Source organism: Temnothorax nylanderi, unplaced genomic scaffold (genome assembly GCF_030848795.1).
Source record: "Temnothorax nylanderi isolate EJ_2023f unplaced genomic scaffold, tnyl_v1.0 TNYL_tig0123_pilon, whole genome shotgun sequence".
NCBI lineage: Eukaryota > Metazoa > Arthropoda > Insecta > Hymenoptera > Formicidae > Temnothorax > Temnothorax nylanderi.
In genome coordinates this window covers 355,523-381,609 of record NW_027249185.1, presented here as the reverse complement: position 1 = coordinate 381,609, position 26,087 = coordinate 355,523, and the positions used below count along the sequence as shown (strand labels likewise).

Genomic DNA, 26,087 nt, shown 5'->3' with positions numbered 1-26,087 from the left:
TTTCTCCATTTCTCACGGAAGTGCGGGCTTTGATTCATCCGGTAATAAATATCTGCCAAATTTGACTCATCTACCGGATCTTGCTACACTTTCCTCGGGAGACGATCAGTGTACATACCTATCTGTTGAGCCGCGCGATACGACAACGCCAACTTACGATCGCCCGCGCCTAAAAAGTAGTAGGCGGCGATGAAAGAGAGAAACGAAAAGTAAAGAGGACGGGGGGGGAGTAAACAGGAGAGGGTGGAGGACGGACACAAAGGCGAGTGGAATCATCCGGGCATCCTGTGCCGGGCACGGGGCACAGCATCTCGGCGTTAAAGAGGAAATACGACCCATAAAATTTCGATCTACGCGACGGAGAAAAAGAGAGGAAGAAACGGGGCGGCCATGGCGGAATACGAAATCAAATTGCCGGGGCGCGTCGAAAAAAGCAGTCATCGAGACTTTAATAGCGGTTCTTCGGACATCCGCTTGGCTTACACGACCGCGCATCGCGGGGAAAGGGCTCGAACGCGAGTTCTGTGTGAGCACTCGTAACTGAAAGTGAACAAAATCGGGGCCTGATACTGGACACTCCTAAAAACTGGCGATAATCTCGATAATCTCAATCGATTCATTACACGTCATAATAACGTACGTCACATAGTATTACGATATCTTTTTAATAGTACTATCGACGTAAATTGATACTATCGACGTAAATTTTCTGCTACTACAATAATATTAATTAACACAGTTATCGTAATCCCAGATTAAAATCGCAGAAAATACTTTTGTATAACCATTGATCAAGATTGAAGATGCCGGTTGGATCTGACAGTGCGCGATAAGGCCGCTGTTTAATTTGAAACGATCCTACGGCTCGGACAATGCAAAGGCATTCTGCGAAGCGCAAATATTTATCTGGAAGTTTATTCAAGCATCTTCTCCCGCGTCCATCAAGCTGACTCACACCATTATCGCAAAAGCGATCGACTCACTACCATGCCGCATTGAGATCCCGCAAGATACCGAGTCCATAAAAAAGCCACGTAGATTTAACTTTTAAACAAAGGTTAATGACTAATCTCGATAAGATAAACGATTTACCTCTTGGAAAATATAACGAGCGATTTCTTAACGATTATCGACATTAGTATTAGTCGGTGCCTAATTGAATATCTTGATATAGGACGGCGCGCCGATCGCTTTTTGCGTTGTATTTCGAATACACATTAATACATACACCCATTAATACCAACCGTTATATAAGATATTTTATTTTTGTCTCTAGTCAAAAATTGAACAATAAATGTACAAGGATAACTTTGTGCGCTACAATTTATAAAGATACAGACATTAAGTAGTTTAATTCTTTTAATTCAATATATGGCAGCTGCAAGTGTTAAGTTAAAATATAGTTGAAATTATTAGAAGTATTATTAGAATTTATTAGAAGAATTATATTTATTAGAAAAATTACATTTATTAGAAGAATTATTTATTAGACAAAACTATTAAAAGAATTATTTTATTATTAGAATTTATTAAAAAAACTATAAATTATTAGAAATATTATTAGTATTTTAAAAAAGATTCACTTGTATCAATCTGTAAGACAAATTTCGATAAAGCTTCGCCTTAAAAAAAATTAAGCGAGTAAGATATTGTATATATCACGTATTTAATATATTGCATTTAAAAAACCGATAAGACTGCGCAAATTATATGTAAGGAGCTTCCGATTCAACTGATTTATCACCGGAAAATGAAGTAAGAAGACGGCGAAGAAATGAGCGAACCGTTCGATCGGAAGAACGAGCGGAAAAAAGAGGTGGAAAGGGAGGATCTATTCTTCCGGCAAGATCGCTGCGGAATTGACGAGAAGATCCTTTAGGCACCTTTATTGATTCTTAAGTCCGTCCTCGGTTTTTGTCTCACGTCAAACTGGTTATTAGAACTGATTCTGGTTTCGTCACCGGTCGCTATTATTGGCGCTTAACAGCGATTATCGTTGTCCTTTCCTTGAATCACGTCGCAAAAAGAACGCTTTAATTTCTTAACTAATGTAAAAATCGCCTTTTTATTATTATTATCGAGTAAAAAGTGAACCCCGTGATCTCTGAAATCTCAAATAAGACGATATTATGGCGTTTATCGATAAATTTTACACGGATATCTTTTAATCGTATCGATTAAAATTTTTCCGATGTTTATTTGCGGGCGCGATAAATTCTACAAGTTGTTTTAAGACGCTGATTAGTCGATATAATTGGAAATAGCACAGGATTAAATAGCTTCAGATTATTTAAATGATTAATAGTAGTAACATAAATCATAAATAAAAACGACACGAACTAATATGACATAACACGCGTCATTAATGAAGCCATGTAAATTGGCACTCTTTGAGAACGGAGTCGACGTATTGCACGCTTTCACTGTCCCGAATAAGGATTCTGGGGAATCCTTTCGCGCATCTTATTATAGCGATACTCTGTGAGTGTCGTATTCATTAATTCATCACGCGCGATAATTAGCATTCGTTATCTTCGAGTTACGACAGCAATTTCGAGCGCTCCGAAAATGTTTCTTTTTAATCGGTGTAAAAATAACGTGTCCGCGGGCGTCGTTCGCGTGTCACGGCAGGAAGGAAAAAAAAACGAAAAGAAGGAATAAACTTACAGGCATGATTAACGTGACGTCGCATTTTCGTCTCGAGACCGCCGCCATATTCGCCGTCGAATCGAGTTTCGTCAAGTAACTCAATTTTCTAGATCACAGAATCGAGTCAGCGTCGTTCCACCGGTAATTGGCAATCAATTCCGGTGGAGGCCGACGGGCTCCACGTGGCGGCGCGGCGGCGAGACGATATTTCGATCACTAACGCTACCTACGAAGCGTGTTCTATTAGGCAAATTACACTTTCTGCAAGTCATAACTTTATCGCGTTGCGCAACGGCGATAAATTGTCGCGGGTTAATTCTTCAGGCGGGGGGGGGGGGGGGGGTGAGGGGGGGAGGGAGGGGGTTGCATGAATAAAATATGCAGAGTAAAATCTCGCGTATTCTACTCTCGAATTAATAGCCATCCCCTCTTTTGCATCGGGATAATGAAGGTACGAAGCTACGCAATTACCATTTGAAAGTTACGAATATTTAGCGGCGTAAATTGACGGGCGCGGGAGATAAATAAAAATCTCCCACGGTATTTTTATCTTCTTCTATCTGGACTTTATACAAACAGGCACGGAATAAAGATCGCCGCCGACAAATTGCCGCGCACGCGATAACGTTTTTGTGCCACCGTGTAGCCACTACTACTGTTCGGCAGTGTTCGGCGCGATTCAGGTTGAATTATAGGGCGATTATCGGACTCGTTTCGTGCCGCGGATACGTTTCCGTGCTACGGCGGCATGGCAAAGGGCGGCGCTCCCGTCCGGTAAAGGGACCGAAATTCCCACCGCCTCCGCGGAAATGGATGGATCTCGATTTTAATCAACCGTTAACTACATCGTTAGCGGCAATTCGTACATAACTTGGAGAACGCGCGCGTGCGCGTGGCCTCGCGGCGTGTGTATACGCGCTCTGCGGAAAGGTGTCGGCTAATCAAAGCTGGAAATTACAGTTTACACCGACGAACTGCGCGCGAGAGACGAACTTCGCTGGCCCCGCTGGCGCTGGATGCGGAAAGTCAGCCGAGCGACTCGCAAATTGGCGGATATTGACAGCCGGCGCGAAACGTTTGGCAGAGAATTTTTGTCAATTAACGGCGGGAAGTTCGTTACCCGGCATGGAATGTCGGCGCGGCTTCCACGGGTCTCTTCTCGTATTGTTTCCGCGGCAATCTTGTAGGCAAAATTATTTTTCCAGCCTGTCAAAAGTGAAATGTAGAACAAGTAGTTTGGTTCAGACTTGTAGTACAACACTGCGGTATACAGACGTTACTAAAGCTTTCACCAGTAAAAAATAGAATCTTTGGTGTCATTACATTCAGAGAAAGAGTACAACAAATACATATTCCCTAAATCTCATAGAGTGGTTTCGCCACTGGTATATTAGAGTGATTTAGTTAGTCACTCCAAAAGAGAGGGTTGTCACCCTAATTTGAGTAAATGCGGGCATTCATAAAGTAGGAGTGAATTTTTCACTCGAATTTTTGGAGCGGCTGCTTAGGAGTGATACGATCTCACTCTAAAGCTATAGCGAATCACGATTCACTACAGATCGACTGATAAATGACTCTAACAGAGTGAAATTTTCCACTAAAATTGTAGAGTGACATAATTCAGTCCTACACGGAAAGTACGGTTTTGCTCAAGTATCTAAAAATTTAGCTAAATACAAAAAAATAATTTTGTTGCACCATCAAGATAATTATAGTAGGTCGCTGAAGTAAGATAAAAATGCTGCAAAAAATTTTGACATTTTAGCAATCAATTTGAGTGTTCTACATAATTATATTTTGATGGTGCAACAAAATTATTTTCAAATTTGTATTTAGCTAACTTTTTTAGATACTTCAGCAAAACCGTTCTTTCCGTGTATGGACAGTGATCTATCGTACTCGAAAAGTGCCCTTTCACTCAAATGGAATACGATTTCACTCCAACTTATAGAGCGCAATTTTACTCGAAGTGCACAGGCTGAATTTTCACTTTTCGTTACACTTGCATTTCACTCGTTTTGAGTGATATTTCATTCTTCGACTTTTAGAGAGTAGAAATCGGTAAATTGCAGAGATAATTACTGAAAAATTTAGCGTTCCTTATATACATAACACGCATTATTTAGCGGATTCAACGATGAAGATACAGCAAACGAGACGAAAATTGCATGGCAATATGTCTTATCACGAAAGCAATTTGTTAACGCGAAATCATTCGTCTTGGAATTCTACCGATTTATTTTTCACAAGGTCGATACGAGATAACGCGTGGAAAAAAGGCGCGTGCGACGTATCGATTGCCGTTTGGCATAATTAATTGTGGCGATTCTATGACGAATGACGACTCTCCACCGCGGCTTTTACGGCGGCGGCGGCGAGGAGGACGCGCGGATCGAGGGCTGACGCGGAGAGATTTATTTCTGTGGTACGACTCGATGTCGCTGCGGCATCCGGAGAATCGCATTTGTATAGACTATTTATAGCGACGGGGTATTTGTCTCGATAGAGGCTTGGACGCGACGCAGTGGATCAATCTTGTAGCGGAGCACGATCGACATGTGTACGCGAATCAAGGTCTCGAAATAATTGAGTTCCGACGTTCCGAAGGAACGTCACGATAATCTGAAAACCATTTCCAGCAATAACGGCAAACAAAAGCTACATAAAAAAAAATTGCTTTGAATATCACAACTAATATTTTCACTTGTATTTTATACATCAATTTTTAATTTCTTCTCTTTTGCTATAATTATGTATTTGAGATAAGAAAGTCCAAATTTCTGAATATTTGAGATTTATAAACGCGAGTTTATATAAATGCAAGATGACTAAACATTTAATCTTTTTTAAATTTGATCTCGCAACAATGAAATGCAAAATATAAATTAATTTAATTAAGTAAATAGAGAGAGATATCTGTATTTAGAAGAGAAACACATTGGCACACAGAAAATTACGCAATACACATATATCCAATTCGACAAGCTGAAGAATTTCTTTCGATACCGCGACAATTATTCTTTCATGAATAACGCTTGTTGCTTTGCACACGCTTGCAGTCAATTTAATCTCACGCAATATAAAAATAGACTAGAATCGATACTTCACCTCGCAGGAATATGTCGTGCGATGCGTCGTCACATTATCCAAAAGGTAACATAAAAGCAAATGAATTATGAAATAATGTACCCATAAAATGTAATGTAATTAACATCATAAATTAATCGATATCACTGAGTAATGAGTAATCCAATAATTCATAAAATGACATAAGACACTGTTTATAGAGATTAGTTTCATTAAAATTTTTATTGCTCATTAATCATGTCCATTTTTCCAATTCTTGTGACGTTATTTAACCAACTTCGTCATGTTTTTTAAAATCGAATCCAGACAAAGCAAGCGAGCGCGAACAAACACGAACGAATATACTGCTTTAATGAATGCGAACCTTGCGAATCGACGCCGCCGCACAAATGACATTATTCATTCGTGTTTGTTTGCGTTTACGTAATTGATCTGGATCCAATTTAATACACATACATCCAGATTTCAATTTATTTTTCTCTTTACATACTATTATTTTTTGTTTCTACTTTTTTCAACTATTCATTGCACTATTATTCATAAAAAAGCACGCGTATATACATAAATGCACATGATTTATAAATGTATGTATGTTAAGCTCGGATCTGTCGGTTCGCTAAGCTTAAATGACTATACGGATCAGACGTCCCTGCGGAATCATCGCTTCGTTCAATAACTATGTAGGTTACACAGTTGCCAAGCAAGATTGACAAGATGTCTTATAACCGTAATGCAAACGGTGAACTTTTAACGAGAGATTAACTTTTGTGTAACTAAAATATCGATGTATCAATTATTTTCCAGTTCATAAACGACTAAACACAAACAAGTTCCAGATTAATTAATTATTTGATACCCTGCTAGATAAACAATTCTTACTGCCGACGCGAGTGCCAGAAGCTTTTACCTTCCACAATAAATTTTAGATTTGTAACTTACTGCTTTGTATCGAAAAATAATTGCGAAGGAATAACGTCGAGAGAACACCGAAAGATCCTATCTACTATGCAAATGGATATGCAAGGAAACGGCAGAATTACGATTTAGCAGGCCAATGTATCCATTCTACGATTGCCCTGTCTATAAGTAAAGCAATACGAATAACAATTCGCCGGACGAGGCATAAGAGCGGCGGCACACTTTGCATTTTCGATCATCACGCGCGTGCATCCCGATTGACGGTCGTCGTGCGATTTCTTTCGGTCGCCGGTTCTGCACGCGTGCGAGATATTCTCCGTGCACACACGGTACACAAAAGACGGGGGGACGACCGGGGCAACGGCGCGGGGCACGGGGGGAGGGAGTAGAGGCGGAGGTGGAGACGTAGGTGAAGAAGGAACGCAGGGGGGAGGGGGGAGGGCTACGTACAAGGAATTCATGAATACGAGATTGCACTCGAGGAGCCCCGGGTAAAAGGCTGCTGCAGTTACTGGCTACTGCCGCACGGTTAGATCCCGTCGAGACTGAAAGAAGCGACGTTATACACAAAACGAACCGAGGAACGAGCCTTTCCCTCTTTTCCATTCCTTTTTTTCCCTAAAGGGAACGCGACTATGAGACGCGCGGCTACGAATGCGAGTGAAAAATAGCGCAGCGTGTTCTTTTAATGTATCGCTAATCGTTCGCTCTGGAGAAAAAACTCTGCTCTCCGTATGACGATTTTTTTGAAAAGAGAACCTAAAAGAGATGTCTGATTGTTTCTTATTGTTAGAATAACACTCAAAGTTGTATCTTTTTTCTAAAACGTTATCTAAATATTTTATCATTTTTAATAAATAGTATATTAAAAGTAGTAATGAAAATTGATTAATTTTTGAAGGAACGAGGAAGATTGTCTTCAGCGCGTGGAGCACCATGCATGTTAATTAAAATGATGGCTCTGAAATAACTCCACGATTTCGCAGCAAGATTGTCATCAAGCGACGCGCGCGAGAAATGTGTACACTTAATAAACGTTTAATAAGCTCGGGCTGTTTCTTTCCTCTTTAAGCAAGTCGCTATGGGCGTTTTTAGTTGGGAATGGTAAATACTCGCTAAATTGAATGAGCGGCAAAAATGTTTAAGGAATGAGGACGATACGCCCGCTGGCACGATCGGAGCTTCGTCCGATCCGAGGATATGCGCGCGAATCGCGTATCCTCGGAAGAGTCTGCCCGCCAGGAACGCCAGCAATTATGCGAGGTACCTAAGCGACAACGCTTCGGGTTCCACCGAGTTACCCAACGACGACGGGACTTAAAGAGCGAGATACAGCCGAGGTGGTTGTGCATCTCGTGCCCCTTTTCGAGGAAGCCCACGTGTCTCCGCGGATGCTGCCTCTCGCGTGTCCGCATCCAGTTTCCGCGTGAGGGGAGATTCCGCACCTTCGATTGAGACTCCTACGATCGCTCGATCTCCAACCGCGTAATTGGCTCCGGCGCGTTCTATACCGTCCCGTCGCGTCCGAAAATCGCACATCTTTCCTCGGACTCCGTCGAAGCAAAACGTCCCCCTTAAAAAAAAAAATCGCCCGCTCCTCAGTCTCTTATTTATTTACTTCGCGATTTTCGAAATCTCGCTAATTTTCTTGCTTTTCAACTTTAAGTTGTGTGTTTGTTCAAAAATCACGTTCGTCCGGTTTCCGTCGAGGAGGTCGTCCTCCAACTGTGTGCGCTGGAGGAAAACCTGGCCATCGATCTCCATTCGATCTATTCTCGTACCCGGTTCACGGCGTACGATCGATATAAATAGATCGACGTAGTACTCGCTCGACAACTCGCGCGCATTTGTTCCGTGTCGACGGTGGGGCGGCACAGGATTTGTCGATCTTGACGGCAGAATCCTTCGTTCTCTCCCTAGTCCTACGTGTTACACGCCGGCGGATCATTCGAACGCCGAGATCATTCGTTTCCGGGTTGTGTCATTTTGTTCGCGGTATGTATGCTGTCCAGGTATGCGGACGTAATCACGTATTGCGACTTGAACTTGTTTGTGGAATCGATAAGCCACGTGCAAGGGCAACTATATCCGTCGCTGGAAATCGATTTATATAATTGTCACTCCGAACATATACTCCTACTTAATGTAAAGAATGCGCGTGTATGAAGAGCTCTGCTATAAACGTTTATTTTACGGAACGGTTTTAAAAAGTCGACAAAACAAAGAGCATCGATTTTTTTGTCGTTCTATCATCGTTAAATATTAAAGGATGAAATTTAAACCAATAGCTAAATAACATTTTGTTATTTTTAACTCCATTGGTTTAGTTAAATTAACTACTTATAAGAATGGTTAAAAATGACTCAAAATGAGTAATTGAGTATTTGACAGTACAAATTTAACAGTATGTATGTATTAATAATCGATTAAAGATCATCTTATTTTTGCTGAAATTCAAAATCAAAATTTGTTAAAAACGTTACTTGAAAATGTTTTAAGACTCTTTTTCTAAATCTCTCATCCCGAGGAATTTTTATATCGCGCGTATTAGACTTTAGGCACTTTTTCCACGATACAAATTATCCACCGATAAAGAGAACGTTATTACACGGTGCGGGCGCGAGAAAAATATGCGTTACAAAGTGACGACGCGTAGATAGCCCGGAGCCGCCGGGAGGAAGACGGAGAAAGAGAAAGGGGGGGTGGGGGTGGGGGCGATCCTATCGGAAGTAAAGGATGATCCTGGTTCACACAATCGTGGATCACGGTCATCGTCTACGCCTACGAAGTCCCTGCCTTCTCGATCCTCTGCTACGGATCCTCTGGCGCTCGGGCCAGGGTGAATTTATCCGCGCCGAGATCCTCCTGCGGGATATGCGGCGATATACTATCGCCGCGCCGGTAATATTCGGTCTGTTCCGGTACAGTGATATCGGTGGATCATGCACATTTGCGGCGATAAGCACCGGGGCGACCACGTCGCGATCTCGAAGCAATTGCTTCCAGGAGCTAACTATCGTCGTCTAATAATAAGATCTTATCGAGACGCATATTGATAGCTTGGAAGTATCTAAGATCGAATTAACATAAATCATCAGCATTATATTGGATTGAAATGTCAACTATTGTTAAAACTATTATTGTTACTCGCGTCATATTGTGAAACGGATTACCTTAACAATTAACGTAATAACATTTAAAAAAAAACGAAGATAATATAAATCTCACGTGGTGATAGTTACGTGCAGTAGCAATTTTAATAAATAAATAAAAACAATTACTTTCTTGTTCGCCTTTTTCACACCCAGCTATTTCTGTTCTTCCTATTCTTTTTAAACAACTTTTGGCGAATCGTGTAAGGGTTCCGTATCCTATTCCCGATCGACGAAGGCGAGATAGGATACCTGCGGGACGCGAATAAACTGCAGAAAGGAGGTGGAGGTGGAGGTGGAGGTGGAGCAATTTTAACGCGAGAATGGGCCCCTTAGGCCAAGGTGATCGAAAGCGATATACACGAAAGGAGTAACGAGCTGGCGTCGTTAGCGGCATACGGTGTATTTAGAGCGTCTGGAGCGGGAAGGTAACAAAAAGGGTAACGAATTTCTTGGCCGACTCTCCGGTTCAAGACCCAAGGAGCACGCGGCGTGGCGCGTCGCCTCGACGGATCGATAGCCTCTCTCGCCAACCGCACGCACAGAGACGATGGATAGATAATTTCGAAAAATGCTTCTCTCTACGTAACTCGTATTACGTGCGAGGCTTCTGGAATGCCGCTCTTGCAAGTCGCGCGTGTGATAAGGAACATCCTATGCATTTGGGAAATGTTGGGGAAAAATTGTGGACCTTTTAAAAATTCCAGAAAGAAAAGAGGCATGCTCTTTTATCTCAGGAAGGAAAGATAAGATTCCGCATCTAGCGCTAGATGTGAGTTTCTAGAAAAAAAAAAATTAAGTTCAGCATCTTTTTTATATAGAAAAATATTTCCCGTTGCGGAGAAATATTCTGAAAAAAAAAAAAAAAAAAAAAAAAAAAAAAAAAAAAAAACTGTACGTTGTAAACCGTATAAATAAATCTTAGCTCATAAATTTGCGCAGAGTTATTCTTGAAAGGGGTTCTTGTCTGCAGAACGCACGACGGTCGGCACTACTGCGTGCCCGTCCGCAGGAACGCGACGCGGCAATCGATGTGGGTTCAACGGTTTCGTTAACCTCCCGGCGAAAACGAAAGTCACCGTGTACAGCAACGTCAGAGAGACACAGCAGCAACATTAGCAGGCAGCGGCGCTGCAGCATCGCCGACGCGATGGTCGGGACGGGGACGGTCTCTCGCTGGAGGAGGTCGACAGCATGGCGCGCGCGGCGCGCGACCTCGATCGAGGACACTCGCCCGGCGGAGAATCGCGGATATCCTTTCGAGCTTTCGTATTACATCAAAACGCATTATGATGCAAAACCCGGCGTAATGTCGCGCGTGCTAAAAAGCGGCGCATTGTGCCGCGCATTTCGACGCGCCAAAATGAATCACCTTCGAGCCTCACGCGCTACATCGGTAATCTGTAAATTGTACCTGCAGCGACGTACCTTCGCTGAGAAAATTTGCGGTCTCGCTGAAATGTCACACCTGAGTGAACCACAGTCGCAAACGTTGATTTACGAATCGAGCGGCTAAGTGTGCTCCGAGTATATATAATTTCTGATATCTCGTCTGAACGCAGAAAGCGTGTAAATTTGTCGCGTACCGTTCTGTATAAGTCATAAAAAATATCCGAGAACTGCAGATTGCGCGCGTAGCCGCTCGATTTGTGTGTCACAAATCGTGCATGCAATTGCGTGTCACGATTGTTTTCGCTGACGTTTTCGAACACGAGCAGAAACAACAACTCTCGATGCACGCATTCCGAAACTGAACGAAACTGACAATAAGACACGCGATGAGAACAATCAGAATAAATCGTAACAGAACGCATATTGTAATTGTTACATAAACAGTTTGCAATTTATGATCTTCTCGAAATTTACCGTTCAGTTTAACCGTCCGGCATCGCGTGCAATAACATCAGAGCAACAATCGTACAAACTATTATTACAAACTATTATCGTGCAGAGACCAATAGTTAAGGACAATCACGTTGCTAAACTGCTTCGACAAACTATTGTACAAGCATGCTCTAGTCGATATTTCGCGAACACTATACCATATGAGCAACCTAAAACTATTCCCGATCTCCCCATTCTGTATTACAGATCAATCGTGGTATTCGCTTCGAGAGATTCACACGTACTAAGGAAAGATAAGAGAATATGAAATATAATCCTGAATTATACAAAAAAATAAATGTATATTTTTCTTATAATCCTTTAGCTTCAAAGACATTAAATATTTGTTTCATTATTTAATCCATAAGTATTTAATGCATATTATACAAAGAAAACAGGACAGGAAAATTGAAGATTAACTGTCGCTACGTAATCATGGCTTGTTATAGCAAATGAATAAAAATAATCACTTTATGTAACTCTGCTACTACAACCGGATTGTATAACAAATGTGCAACGTGACAGCGCTTTACTGCAACTTTCTCTGCAAATTTACTAAATCAAAAATTAATAACATGACGTTACACGTATATACCAAAAAACATAAATCAATTTGTAGGGAAATATGACACGAGCAATGTCTAAAGAAAAGCTAATGGTTTATAGGAAATATACAGGGTGAGCCATTTTAATCAATCCACTGGAATATCTCATAGTCTTTACGTTTGAGACGAAACGTTTTAGACAAAGTTGCTATATGGACTTGACCTTGAGTGACCTTTTCAAGGCCAGGCCAATGTTATCGATGTTTTCTTAAATGGACCTCCCCATTTTTTGTTGCATATTTTTGTAGCCCTTGTCGAGACATTTTCAAAACACTATACTAAAGCTCCCTTTCGTTAAGAATTTTCTGAGATATTTTTAATTTTGTCATAATATTTTTAATATAAAATATGAAATATCTCAGAAAATTCTTAACGAAAAAGAGCTTTATTATAGTGTTTTGAAAACGTCTCGACAAGGGCTACAAAAATATGCAACAAAAAATGGGGAGGTCCATTTAAGAAAACATCGATAACATTGGCCTGGCCTTGAAAAGGTCACTAAAGGTCAAGTCCATATTTTCATCACGTGGCTCTCTTCAAACCATGTAACTTTTGTCTAAAATGTTTTTGTCTCAAACGTAAAGGCTATGAGATATTCCAGTGGACTGATTAAAATGGCCAATCCTGTGTATATCATTATTAATCAAAACAATTCTATTGAACATTTAAAAACTGAAGATCTCGTTTCTGCGTGAATAATAATAAATGTATTGTAATAAAGGTATCATTCCCTTTTAAATCGTCGCAGGATTCTCTCATTTCGCCATGCGAATCGGCGCGAAACGGCAAATACAAAAGGGGGAGTGAAACCGATCGACGAGGAACGAAAGGCGTGGTCGCATGCTATTAGTAATAGTGAAGACGTACCCTGTACCAAGTGGCCACCTGCGAGACGCTCGAAAGGGATGGAGAAGCGGTGTTGGCGGTTTATCCGTAACACAACCGGAAGTGGAGTGGGTGATGAAGGGCCCGCGAGAGGCGCGGTTTTTTTTTCGCGCGTGGCATTTGCGATATTCGTTCGTTCGTTAGGGGGGTGGTACGCGCGTTCGTAGATAGGGCCCCACAACACGAGACGATAGTAGCACAGGTGTGGCGGTTGGTGGTTGGTGGCGGGTGTAGAGTGTATTTCGCCCCCGTGCAGGGTGAGGCAAAAGCAAAAACAACAACAACAACAACACCACAGGTCAGAAAATGCACGATCATTGGCGCGATCACGCGCATCGCGAGACAAATATACGTATATATAAATCTATACACATGAATAAAAAAAAAAAGAACGTATGAATAATACAAGTGCACGTACATGTCGTAAGACGCTGTCCCAGGATGAGTTGGGCGTAATCGCATGACACAAACATTCCTTTCTTCGCAATATATATAGTAATTATAATGCACAATAATTATAATATATCATTTATTAGTACGCTAATATTTAATTATTTAAGTGGTTCAGGAGATTATCGACGAATTCATCCTGAGAATGCAGCGCATAAATATTTCAATGAGTATATAGAACTAAAAGTAAAAACATTAAGTACAAATCAAACTCTGGGGAAAATACTGGGACGGGATTGGACCGGTACCAGTACATGTTCTCTTTTCATGCAAGACACACAATCGTCGTGTATAATACAATCGACGAACCGTGTACTGGTACCGTGTATTTAAATCGCTTTAAATCTCCTTCACGTACCTGATGTACCTAGACCGTATAATATATCTCTGCTATTATACAAAAAAGTTTATAAATTCGATTTGATGGAACGTGAAAGAATTAAAGAAGTTATTCGCAGACTCGACAGATCGATGAGATTTGCGAGGAAAAACTAAAACGAAGGTAAAGCGAAGAAAACGAAAATGTCGAGTAAGCAATTGGTCGTTTTTGGGTGAAGGACTTAACGGGGGTATATATATCGAAGGTTCTCTGTGCTGTACCTCCTGTGTCCCGGAAGGCAAGCATGTGGGGCAGAAAGACGACACGCGTGAAAATTTTTGCGTGGCATAGAGCAAGAAAGAGCGACAAAGGGAGAAAGGGAAGGGAGGAGAAAGAGGGAGGAGGAGAGAGAGTGAGAAAAGAGATGGAGGACATATGGCAGCGTGACGACTTCACAGAAAGCGAAAAGCTTCAACACAATATATCGATACTCTAGTCTCTCTATTTCGCATAACGGGGACACTCGCGCGTGTGCGCGTGTCTATTCTCGACACGCTTCGGCAACAAAGTGCGTCTAACATGTGCTCTTGTGTGCGGTCGTCAAAGTTCTTGAGAGTCGAATGAAAGCACGACGAAAGCGAGTACGCGATGGGATTCAAAGGCGATGAGTATCGGATCGTGCGGTGTCGTCGACCGAATCGTAATGCGATTTCTTTGAAGTACCAAGATAAAAGGAAATCCAGTGATCAACGGAAAGTAAGAGTGCGGGCGGAGGATTCGGTGCGACGACGAATTCGGTGGTTAAAAAATTGCGTTTTAAAAACTCGAGAAACATAAAATATAATTTTCTCAATTTCTCAAGATCATCCTAAATTCTTGAAAAGGAGATTATATTACTATTTCGTTAAAACTCTTCGATTAAAGTTATAATTAAGAAAAAAAAACGTTACAAACAGCTCCTGATTGCGTCGCGTGGATCAATGGAACACGTTTGGAGAGATGTTTTCCCGCAAAGAAAAGCTCCGATACTCTCGAACGAAAAAAAAAGGAGAAGAGAAGACTCGATCCGATTACCGTCTTTGAATCTGGCGTACTCTTCGTGACTCTCGGCAGTCCCGTGGGACGATTCACCACGAAAGCAGCAGAAAAGACTGGAATCTCGCTCTCTCCTCGCCTCGAGAATTCGTCATTACTCGCTCTGGCGGCTCTTAATTTCGCGCTGTCTGCAATCTCGCGAAATCGGCATGTAAAGCGCGCTAGCAGCCTCCGCTCTCAGTGCGCGCAGCATTGCCTCTGCTCAGTGCGCTGTACTTTTTGCCGCCCGAGGAACTACGAGCGGTTTCGCGACGACGAAGAGGGCGGGCGAAAGAAGGAAAGGTGAGGGAAAGAAGATGAGAGAGGAGAGAAGAGGAGAGAAGCAGAGTGGAGCGTCGGAAATAGAGAGACAGAGAAAGAGAGGAGAGAAGAGGGAAAAGAAAGAGAGAGAGAGAGAGGGAGGACGGAGGGAGCGTCCTTCGAAAAAAGCCTGATGGAGTCCTTGGGATCTGGCATGGCGGTGCGCGCGCGCGCGCGCGCGAGCGCGAGAGAGAAGCGGATGCACGGTGATAAATGACAGATCCGATGGGGTTCGACCGTAATCGGCGATTAATCGATACTCGGCGATCCTCGGTGAAATATACACGCGACCGCAATTTCCAGCGGGAACAAATCGCCCCGGGTGGCGCAGGTACGAATTATATTATACTACGCTCTCGAGAGAAAGAAAGAGATAAAGAGAGAGAAAGAGATCGCGGACGAATTTCTCAACGAAATGCGACCGGCACTACGTACGCGTACGGGAATGAGAGGGTAAGAGAGGCCAACGCCGTTCCGCTTCTCACCGCTTTCCGTCCTTCTCCACGTGCGCACCGTCTCTCTCTCTCTCTCTCTCTCTCTCTCTCTCTCTCTCTCTCTCTCTCTCTCTCTCGCGCGCGCGCGCAAACTCGCGCTAAATCGGGGCTACGAATTATATTACCGGCGCTTTCGATCGCGGGGGAATTTCTCAACGAAATACGTGTAATTATCGTGCGAAGGACTCGGCGCAAGTAAGTAAGCAAGCAAGCGAGGGAGCGAGCGAGCAAGCGCGCGCGCGTGAGTACTCTCTCTCGCGCACGTCCGATGGAGACGGCAAAACGAGAATCCGCCACGGGCTTCATAAATTTCCGACGTAAGGATCGTCCGGCCAGAAATAACACGCGGGAGAAGTACGCGCGCGGGATTTATTGCCGCGAAAGAGAATAATGCGTTCCGTTTTCAATTTCTCCCCTTCATCTTCCATCGCGCAACCTGCCTGCCTGTCCGTCCGCCCGTCCGTCCGTCCGTCCGTCTATCTCGCGCTATCGAGCAGCCGGGAGATAAATTTTAGTCCGGGAGTGAATCGCGCGCGGGCGCGGACGCGCGCGTGTTCGATCGTCGTTAAGAGCATCGATATAACTCCCAAGCTCCCCAGGCTGTTTTCAAGGTTTCCCTCGGGATATTCAGGAGTATACACGAGAAACTCCTTCCCTATACCTACGTCGAAACGTCGTTCATACCTTGGGCAAGGACGCCAGGCATTGCTGCTTCACGTCCCAGACCAGCTGATCCTTCGGGAACTGCAGACACTTGCTGACGTAGAGCTCGGGCACGTGGATCCGAGCGAGGAGCACGCCCTCGCCGACGGGGGTGTTCTCCATCGCCGCGAGCGCGTCCTCCGCATTCTGCTGACCTTGACCCTGCGCCGGGCCACCTTGAGGACCGATGGTTCCCTGGATCTGAGACTGAGAGCTCGCACTGCCGGGTGAGCTCTCCTGCTGCTGCTGTTGCTGCTGGGGCGAATGCTGCTGCTGCTGCTGCTGCTGTTGCTGGGGCTGTTGCTGTTGCGGCGGCTGCTTTGGTCCCGCCTCCATTGCGAGAACCTCGCGGTTCCTCAGGATCCCACCTTCAGTAGCTCACATCTGCGACAGGAAAAAAAATCGCGCGATCGGTTATCAATAATATTCCCAGAAAAAATAAGATACATTATGTAATCGCGATGGATAGTTTTATTGAAGTGGTATGTCCTATTAATCAAATATTAAAAAGGAATGTACCATTTACACTTTCATCATCGAAACCTTGTCAAAAAATAGGTAGGATTAAGAAGTTACGTAATACGCATTCTTTTTTACGTTTCTACCATCGCATTCAAACCTCGTCGAAGTAGACGAGGTGTTAAACAGTTACATAATCAAAAGTTTACAGACAAATTTATTGATTTTATCTTATGTAATTTTCTAGCTGATATAAATCAAGGCTTCTCAATTTTTTGCAGCGCTTAATTTTTTGCTTCGCAAGAGCGTGGGTTGTCCATCGATGGAATGGTCCAAGTTTTTATTCCATTCATTCCCTTTCGAATGATTGAAATTCTTCAAAATAATCTTTACGAAATATACGCGTTTTTAAACGACGTAATCATGTCGCAACGATGGAAAGAAGATAATCGTCTATCGGGAGCGTATCTGGCAAAATACGTGGATTCGTTAACGAGCGTGTAAGTGCCATAAACGCTACGTATGCGAGGAACACGATGGAGGGATGACAACGGATGGCAAGAGACGACGGGACGAGGAGACGATGGGCGCGCGAGAGGGCGGACCGTATGCGAGAAGAGTTATAAGGCGTTTCGGTCGGAGGAGACGAAGAAGAAATTAAAACGGCGAAGGATTCGCTTGTTTATGACCACAGCGAGGTATAACGGTAAAGGGAGGACGGGATTACCGCAATGGAAATAAAGAAACGGCGCCGGGACGCCGTACCACGGCGATTTTTAACGCTCGTAAAAGGTTTTATGCCTCACGATGCCTTGCAACATGCGCGGTTTTTCCTTCTTCACTTTTCTGCTCCCTTTTTTTTCTCTCTCTCTCTCTCTCTCTCTCTCTCTCTCTCTTTCTCTGTTACTCAGTGCCTTTTTATTTTTGGCGCACGTCGGCTTCGCGATGCGTAATCAGAGATCCAAATCGAAGCGAAGCTACTACGGCGGGAGACTCGAGAGAGAGAGAGCCCCGGTTGCTACTCGCTACCACAACGCCGTCCCAACAATCATAAGAGAGCGTGCACTTCTCTTGGGTGAGACGACCGTAATTTATATAACGCCAGGAATGGCTTTTCTTCCATACCGGGGGCCGTCGGGAAAAGAATGACCGATCCATTCGAGGCGCGAGACTCATCGTTTTGAATTGATTATGCAAATTAACCGCGCGCTCACCTTCGCGTCGCGACTCCGACGTACGTGTGCAGGGCCGGGCCCCCGTACACCGAAGGTAATTCTCTCGGTGCCTTTACGCCGGGAATGATAAAAATATACGCTGAGAGAATTAATCTTGTCTTTAGGTCTGTAAAGTTAACGTATGTGCATATCAATTATATCCCTCTGATATCTGAATAAAAAAAGAAATGCGTGCGCGACCATTCGTTACAAAAGCAACGTCGGCGATTTATAACTGGCAGGCAGTTTAACCTGGGAGAAAGCTTTAAGTATTGAATTATAATGTTATAAAATGTAAGCGATATAAGCCTGCTATTCTTTGAGAACTCCTACCTCTACACCGAGGCTTCTTAAAATGCCTCGATCCGACCATGGATATATGTAGTTATGAAGCAACATTGCGCGGGGAAACTTTTTCCACCTTCCAGGCATTCCGTGATTCCTGCTACGTATTTCCAAGCCGCGTTTACTATCATGACAAGCGTTTATATTAATTAATTAACTTCTGAGACTTTGTATTTATCTCCGTTGCACCGTTTGCCGCTTTGGCGCTTTCGAGCCGAGCTGCACGGAGCCGAGAACCCGCCGGAATCTGAATCGCATCTACGGATCGCAAACTAAAAAAAAAATTAAGTAAAACGATCCTTGACAATCTCGGGATATCCTTTGAGTCATCGTTCGGCACTCGGAAAGATTTCTACAAACGAGCCTCTAATAAATGGACCTCTGTCTTTCCTCATCATCGGTGATGAACCGTGTCTGGCGTGATATACGTATCGTCGCGAAGTGGACGAGCAGGCCAAACGTATTCGTCTTTACCTCGTGCCGCCGCCGCGCCGTCGCCGTCACCGCTCGCGCGATAACGCATTTCGCCGTTTTATAATTCCGCCTCCAACCTGTCGGATTAATCACCTACGGCCGACGATAACTGACGTCTTAACAAGCGGCGCGCGCGTGATCGCTTTCACTCGAAAGTTTTCAACGCGACGACAGTCACACTGCCGCCGCCGCCGCCGCCGCCGCCGCCGACGACGACTTTTATTTCGTAATTCGCGTTTGCGTTGTCCTGCACAGAGCTTTTACACCGCGAGCCATGTAATCCCGCGATTAAGGCGCAGTACTTGCGTCATCTTCGGTAATGGAGTAACATGGAAACTTTATGATGCACCCGTGTACACAGGGTGTTCGCGAAATCGCTCTATTTCTTCTTCTCTTCGATAACTTCGAAGTTTCCTTCTTGATAAAAATTTAATCGCCACTTTTGTTTAATACTAAAGAAAAAATTTAATATTATAGTAAAATATAATTAAAAATAAAATAAAATCAAGCTTTTATTTATTCCACTTGTAACTTTGTTATATTTGACTCTCGAAAAAAATAATTGAATCTATTTTAGGTTGCGAATGTAAAATTTATTTGATATTGTTTATTATTTCGTACATACAAATATTATTTTTATATATTGCACGAAGCATATGTAAATACTAATGGCGCAAGATTATTTCAGGAATTCTTCGGGAAGATGATGAAGATGGTTTTAAAAGTGTTTCTTTATATATATATATGAGAAGGAAAGAAAATCAGGGTAAAAGGATTCCACGAAACGAATGAGAAACGACGGAATCCCGGGGGATATAAGTGTGAGATGTCAGGTGCTATGAGGAGAAGTTTGATGGGAAACCGCAGACGCCATTAAACGTAACCCTCTTCGTCGGGGGAGTGCGGACCGCGTTAAAACTTTAAATAACCTACTGACCATGCTCTGTACATATGTATATATAACTTATGTTTCGAGGAGAAATGCATGAAGAAATACAAAGAACCGCGCGAGAGGTCTACGAGATCGCATCTGCGGCGTGGCGGCGAGAGCTAACGCAAAATTACTATCAGTCATAAATTCATTCGAGACGTCGAGATTTCTGCACGACAAGCTTCCTCGAAGTTTTTCATAAAAATTTATAAAACTACAAATAGCATATAAATAAATTTTTATTCAAAGTATCTCATATTACACATCATACTATATATTTCTGTAATTGTCCTCTCCAATTAAAAAAGTTCAAAATTTTAATTGGCGACTGTAATATGGTGCAGACAACAAAATTCTTAAGATATAAATAATGTTTAATTATACCAGTGAGATCAGACGCGTGTGACGAGAAGGTGCTTTCGTCAAATCGCTCGTCGCCGCGCGCACCTATCGCACGCGATAATTCACAGTGGATCATAATAGTTGCGATGATAACGACACGCTACTTTTTCTAAGCGACGAATCGATCATCGCCGGCCCGATGGGGCTATCCGGCGAAACCGGTAGAGACGAAGAGGACGAAGCAGAAGAAGAGGAAGAAGTAGAAGAAGAACAAGAAGGTAGGCTATAAGAAAGATAATAAGAGGGAACGAAGAGAGAGACGATGATGAACCGAGGGAGAAAGGGTGGGAGGGGTTCATGGGTGCGTATAGACGAACGCACGATGGACGGATGGATAGACGGGGGCCCATGGGTGGACTGACCGACGGACGGGCGGACAGCAAACGCATCAATGACAAGACGTAAATCATAGTTTTATGACCCGTCTTTATGTGGCCCTTATTCGTGGCACTCATCGGTAGAAGAGAGCCTTTCGGATTTTTCTGTCTGGCTTATACTTGTACGTCCAGGACCGCATCGGTTCGCATCGACTGCGCGAGGCCTTACGCTTCAGGATCTTTTATAGTATACCGAGAGAGAGAGAGAGAAACAAATTTTACTAATTTATTTTCGGCGATAAAATAGCGTCACGATTAAAAATTATGGTGCCTTTGATGTTTTTTGAGAATAATGATGCATATAACGTAATGTACTTCACAGATTAAATTAAAGACGACATTCAATTTAATCTCATTAATGTAGTACGCTTCAATTTTTTTGCAAACACGTCTTCTCTTACATGCAAGGTGAGAAATTACGAAAGTGTTAAACGGATGATTCACGGAATTAAGTTTTTTTTATCTTGGTGCTTGGACCTCGAGAGTTCTTGGAGATTTGGATAAAATTTTTACATATCCTTCATCATAACACGTAAATGGACGGGTAAAGCGACTCTAAAGGATTTCGGTGAGATTCGCAACTGCGAATATGGAACTTCAATTCGCTTTTCGATTCCGTTCTTCGATTTCGCTCTTCGATCCGCCCCTGAACGCACGTAAGTGCGTATATAACAGGTACCCGCTGCGTGGGCGTCGGTTTACGGGTTTGCTTTTAAGTGACCGTACCTTAATTCGCGCTGCGGTTAACAGTGTGTCGTGTTTAACGGTGATCCCGCGAGGGAGGGTGAGGGAGAGAGTCGGAGAAAGAGAGAGAGAGAGAGAGAGAGAGAGAGAGAGAGAGAGAGAGAGAGACTGCAATTAGAAAAATCCGATAACTGCACCGGTGGAAATGCAACCCGGCGACAAAAAAGAGGGAAGGTGGGGTACACGAAGGCAACGAAGGACAGCGCGGGGTTAAGGTACGACCCTGACATTCTGGATCTCGCGGACGTGGGTGTGCGCACCGCGCAACTTTGTTGCCGCACTTTTTCGAGAGCATCTTCTTCTCTCTCTCTCCCACTCTCCGCTCCACTCCGCTCCGCTTCGGGCCGCTCCGCGGGACCCGCGGCGCGGCCGCATTATACGCTCGCGCGCGCATAAAGGGAACGGCGTACGCGAAGGCCTTGACGGAGGAGGTGGTGTACGACGAGGATTATTTTTCAACGACATACGCTACGACCGACGCCGCGGAAAGTGAATCGCGCCAAATAGTACAATTCAACGGCGACGCGCGCGCGCGCTTTTACGGCCTTATCGCGCGACTGCGACGCGCGGGAAAGAGCACGGACGGCCGGTAATCTCGCCTGATTAATCCCAATTTTAATCTCGCCCCGCGGTGCCGAGCCGAGCCATGCAACGGACGCGTGAAATATGCCGGCGAAATTTATATCTTCCCGATATATCCGCGCGCGAATGAATTCCGTCACACGAAATAGCGATGCGAAGTGCGACATGCATCTCAGACAGCAGCATGTGTCAAAGATGTCTTAAAGATGTCCTAAAGATGTCTTTAAGACGTCTTATGTTCCGATTTTGGACGTGCGTGCTGTCTGGGATATTTTCGTAGTGTCAGCGACATCCTTCGAAGAATACCTTTCCAAGATAAAAGAAAACTAACGTTTGATTCACGGTACGCTACACGATAACAACGTCTAGTTCGATCGTCTCGTTTTATTTCTCCCAATCCTATGGTATCCCATTACACGTTTATCGCGACGTTAATAACCTAGGCGGGGATCGTTCAAGCGATGTCCAATTTTTATTCTGCGGACGTTTAATGTTCCTTCCCCCCCCCCCACCCCGAATGTCTCATTGTCGTTTATGGCACCAGCATCCCTCGTGCAATTTGAGCGACGTGCTCCGTAAATTACCGGGCGAAAATCAGATAGAGATACAAACTCGGCTGCTCTCAGCTCCCTTTAGAGTGACAGACTTAACTATGCGTGGCTGTCTAACGCTGAGCTTGATTTATCTACTGTGAAAATCGCATTTAATATCAATGAAACAAGACAAGACGAGAAACACTTAACACACTTGGCGATGGCGTACGTTAAACGGTCCGCTAAGAAAGGATGAAAGGGACAGCGAGAACATTTCGAGCTTGATGTTATTACACTGACGATTCTCAAGATGGCTATAGCTCTTTTTTCTTATCTACAAATTACTTTTTAATATCACACGAGATCTCTGATTCTTGCTTCGCATGTCTTATTACTTATGATTACACCTATATAGCGTACACGATATTACTATCCGCGGTAAATCACGATAAACTTTGTGGATATCGGGATTGGCAGACGCATTAGGCCTACATACAATATGGACATAATATTACACGCGTCCCCTATCTCTTACGATCGACTACGATATTGTCTCTCTATAAGGACTTTCCTGATCGTCCCCTTTGCTGCGGCAATAAAAGATGTTTCCTGCGCACAATAATTCGCGAAGTTAGGTGCGGCATGGGCAGTTTCGCGACACCCACCGCTTCTCCGGCGATTTTCTCGTTATCGATATGACGAAGAAATTTATAAGGTCGTATACGTTCCGAAACATAAATAAAATATGCTTTTCTCGTAGGTCGATTAATTCACGGGTAAAGTGTTATCAGTCAAGAGAATAAAAAAACCAAAAGATAAAAGTGTGCAATTAAAATAAATCTGTTAAAGTTAGATTCAAAGTTTTAATATTTTAATAATTTATTGATTGTGTAAAAATAAACGAGCTGTCGCCGATAAAATGTCACTTTGCGCAACAACAAGCGTACATGAGAATAAGATCCACGCATGAAACTTTCAGATTGAAAAAGTTTTCTCTCGTGAAGTTCGACTGCTGTAGCTCATATGTATACTTGCGGGGAACTTCAATAATCGAGTATAAGGATATCTTGCCTCAAAGCCTGCGGAGGCGGTAATATGAAGATAATACAATGATATTAAATAAATTTGTTGGACACGCTGGACCTGTAGGCGCATATAACAAATCACGCTGCATTCAGCGGGTAATAGAAACGCGGAAGAGAGAAGGATGCTGCGCGGCGAAAAAGAGAATCGATGTCGCGAACAGAAGAACAGAAAGAAGGCCGATTCCCTCTTTCCTCTCCTTCGTTGCCTTACTGCTGAAAAACACCCGCCCTCGCGGGAATTCGCCTGTACAAATAGCCCTTTTCGTCTCGTACATACCCAGCCCCGGGACAGGAAGTTTCGCCGCTGCGATTTATTCACGTCACCACGTCGGAAAATCGTACAGATTTGGCACAACAGAGATTACATAAGTAATTCTTTTGCCTGTGATTTATACTCATTTGTCTGTCGAGATGGTGATTAATGACGTTTAAATTTTCATATGCCTTTACTACGAAACAGATTTGCATCGAATTTTGCACGAAAATATCATTAAAGTTTTTTGAATATAGAATATCGAAAATAAAAATAATTAAGAAATGTTGACATATTATTTTCAAGGCATGGCCTCATAAATCGATTAATTTATCACGCGGCTCGGAAGTTATCCAGAATAGCACGCCCTTATTTTACTTTAAGACTCGACCGGATGCTTTTCTGCGAAGTTGACTAATTGCTAAAAATGTCGAAGGCCATCGCTTGTTATCAGCGACTCGGTGGTGACGGTGCATCGGAGAAAAGCATGAAGGTATAGGTAGATCACGACAGAAATAGCGAGAAATAATTCCATCATTTATTGGGCGGTCGAAAGGTTAAGAGGGCGGCGTGTCGAGCTTAAAAGGCTGAATAAATTAAATCTATAAACGTGACATCGATATGAGTACCAGTATTATTGAGTATTCGCCCCGATTCTCTTTTATTAGTCGAGAAAAAAAAGTTCACGTTAATCCCACGCGTTGTTATTGTTTCATGACTTTATTGACGAGCGCTTCAAATATTTCCTTGATAATGTCGAGACCTCGGATACCGATTTATACCTGAAAAGCATCATTATCAAGTATCAAGTATGATCAAGTATGATCAAGTATGATCAAGTATCATTATCAAGATAAGGGCAATCATGATTTCCTCCCTGGCTTTTACGGTCGTGGAACGTAATGATAAAATTGTTTAAGCATTACTAAGCGTTCATTGTTATATATTTTCCTATATTGAATAAGATAACGATAACTGTACGATTAACATGTGGCAAAATTGTAACAAGAAAATTAAAAACATCATCAACGTTTCTTACTAATTTGTAGTAATTCGTTGTAATCAAATGCATCTCTTCTCAATTTTGTAAGATGCATTATTTATAATAAACACATATTGGCAAAATCGGTTTGCAAATGTTTAAATTTCCTATCCCCAAAAAATCTTACATCTATATTAAATATGAATGAATGACAAAGACATCTCATACAATAATACCTAAAGATGCAAATTTCTTCATCTCTTTAATCCTTAGCATTCGGAGCAAACTCTTGAATAGCATTCAATTGAGATTCAATTCAGATAACTGAATTGGGGAGTCTGTCAACAATTAGAGATGAATTCGGAATTCTCTGAAAGCACGTGTCAATACCGATATGTCTGGTGACTTACCCCTGGTTCAACGACCCACGCAGCCACGAGCGTGAAGGAAAACGAACGGGTGATCCTCGGCGTTGCCGGGGTTATCGCGCGACATCGCCACCGGCAGCCATTGTCAAAAAACAATTCCGGAACGTACGAGGCATCCACCACCATATTGCACCAACCCGCACCCGTATATCGTTGCACCGCACCGCGTTGCGAAAACGCGCTTCGGGGTGGTCGTGCCTCAGCAATATGGCGACGGCGGCACGACCCCCAATATCGCCCGTCGCGTATTCCCAGGTAGAGATGACTCGGGAGCGTCGTCGCCAGGACGAGATCCTCGGCAGGGAGGACGGCTCGCGCCGGGACTCACCGCCACCCCCCGACCGCCCAGCGTACCATCGGGGTAGGACAATGCTCGACGAAAGCGAAACGTACGACGACCGGCGGCGCCTCCGAGTGCGGGACCGAGCGTCGCGGGGTGCATCGCGCGACTACGGCGGGGTTCGAGGGGGCACCTCCGAGGAGGGTGAAGCATCCCCGCGGCGTAGATGGCGCCATGGCGCCGGTTTTCAGGAATTACGCTCCAGGGTTAGGCGCGAGGGGTGAGAGAGAGAGAGAGAGAGAGAGAGAGAGAGAGAGAGAGAGAGAGAGAGAGAGAGAGAGAGAGAGAGAGAGAGAGAGAGAGAGAGAGAGAGAGCGCGAGGAGAGCCTGGTGGTGGATGTTGGTCGCCTGGCAACGACGAGAGATCGACCGAGTGCTCTTTCCGCCCCTCTCTTTCC

General features: G+C 43.6%; 1 protein-coding gene across 9 annotated transcripts in view; it reads right to left on the bottom strand.

Moving 5' to 3' along the window:
* The window catches only part of Prosap (SH3 and multiple ankyrin repeat domains prosap), a 128,544-nt gene that overhangs the window by 23,398 nt on the left and 79,059 nt on the right, over positions 1-26,087 (bottom strand). For 3 of the 9 annotated variants that reach the window (XM_071713341.1, XM_071713342.1, XM_071713343.1), the window contains exons 3-4: positions 16,522-16,924; positions 13,163-13,182 (exon numbers count right to left, since the gene is read on the bottom strand). In XM_071713341.1, the coding sequence (XP_071569442.1) occupies positions 13,163-13,182; positions 16,522-16,876 (375 nt within the window). In that variant the 5' untranslated portion in view covers positions 16,877-16,924. Of the gene's footprint in view, positions 1-13,162; positions 13,183-16,521; positions 16,925-25,331; positions 25,909-26,087 lie in introns of those variants that run through there. The other 6 variants (XM_071713338.1, XM_071713345.1, XM_071713344.1 and 3 more) reach the window with 3 other exon arrangements.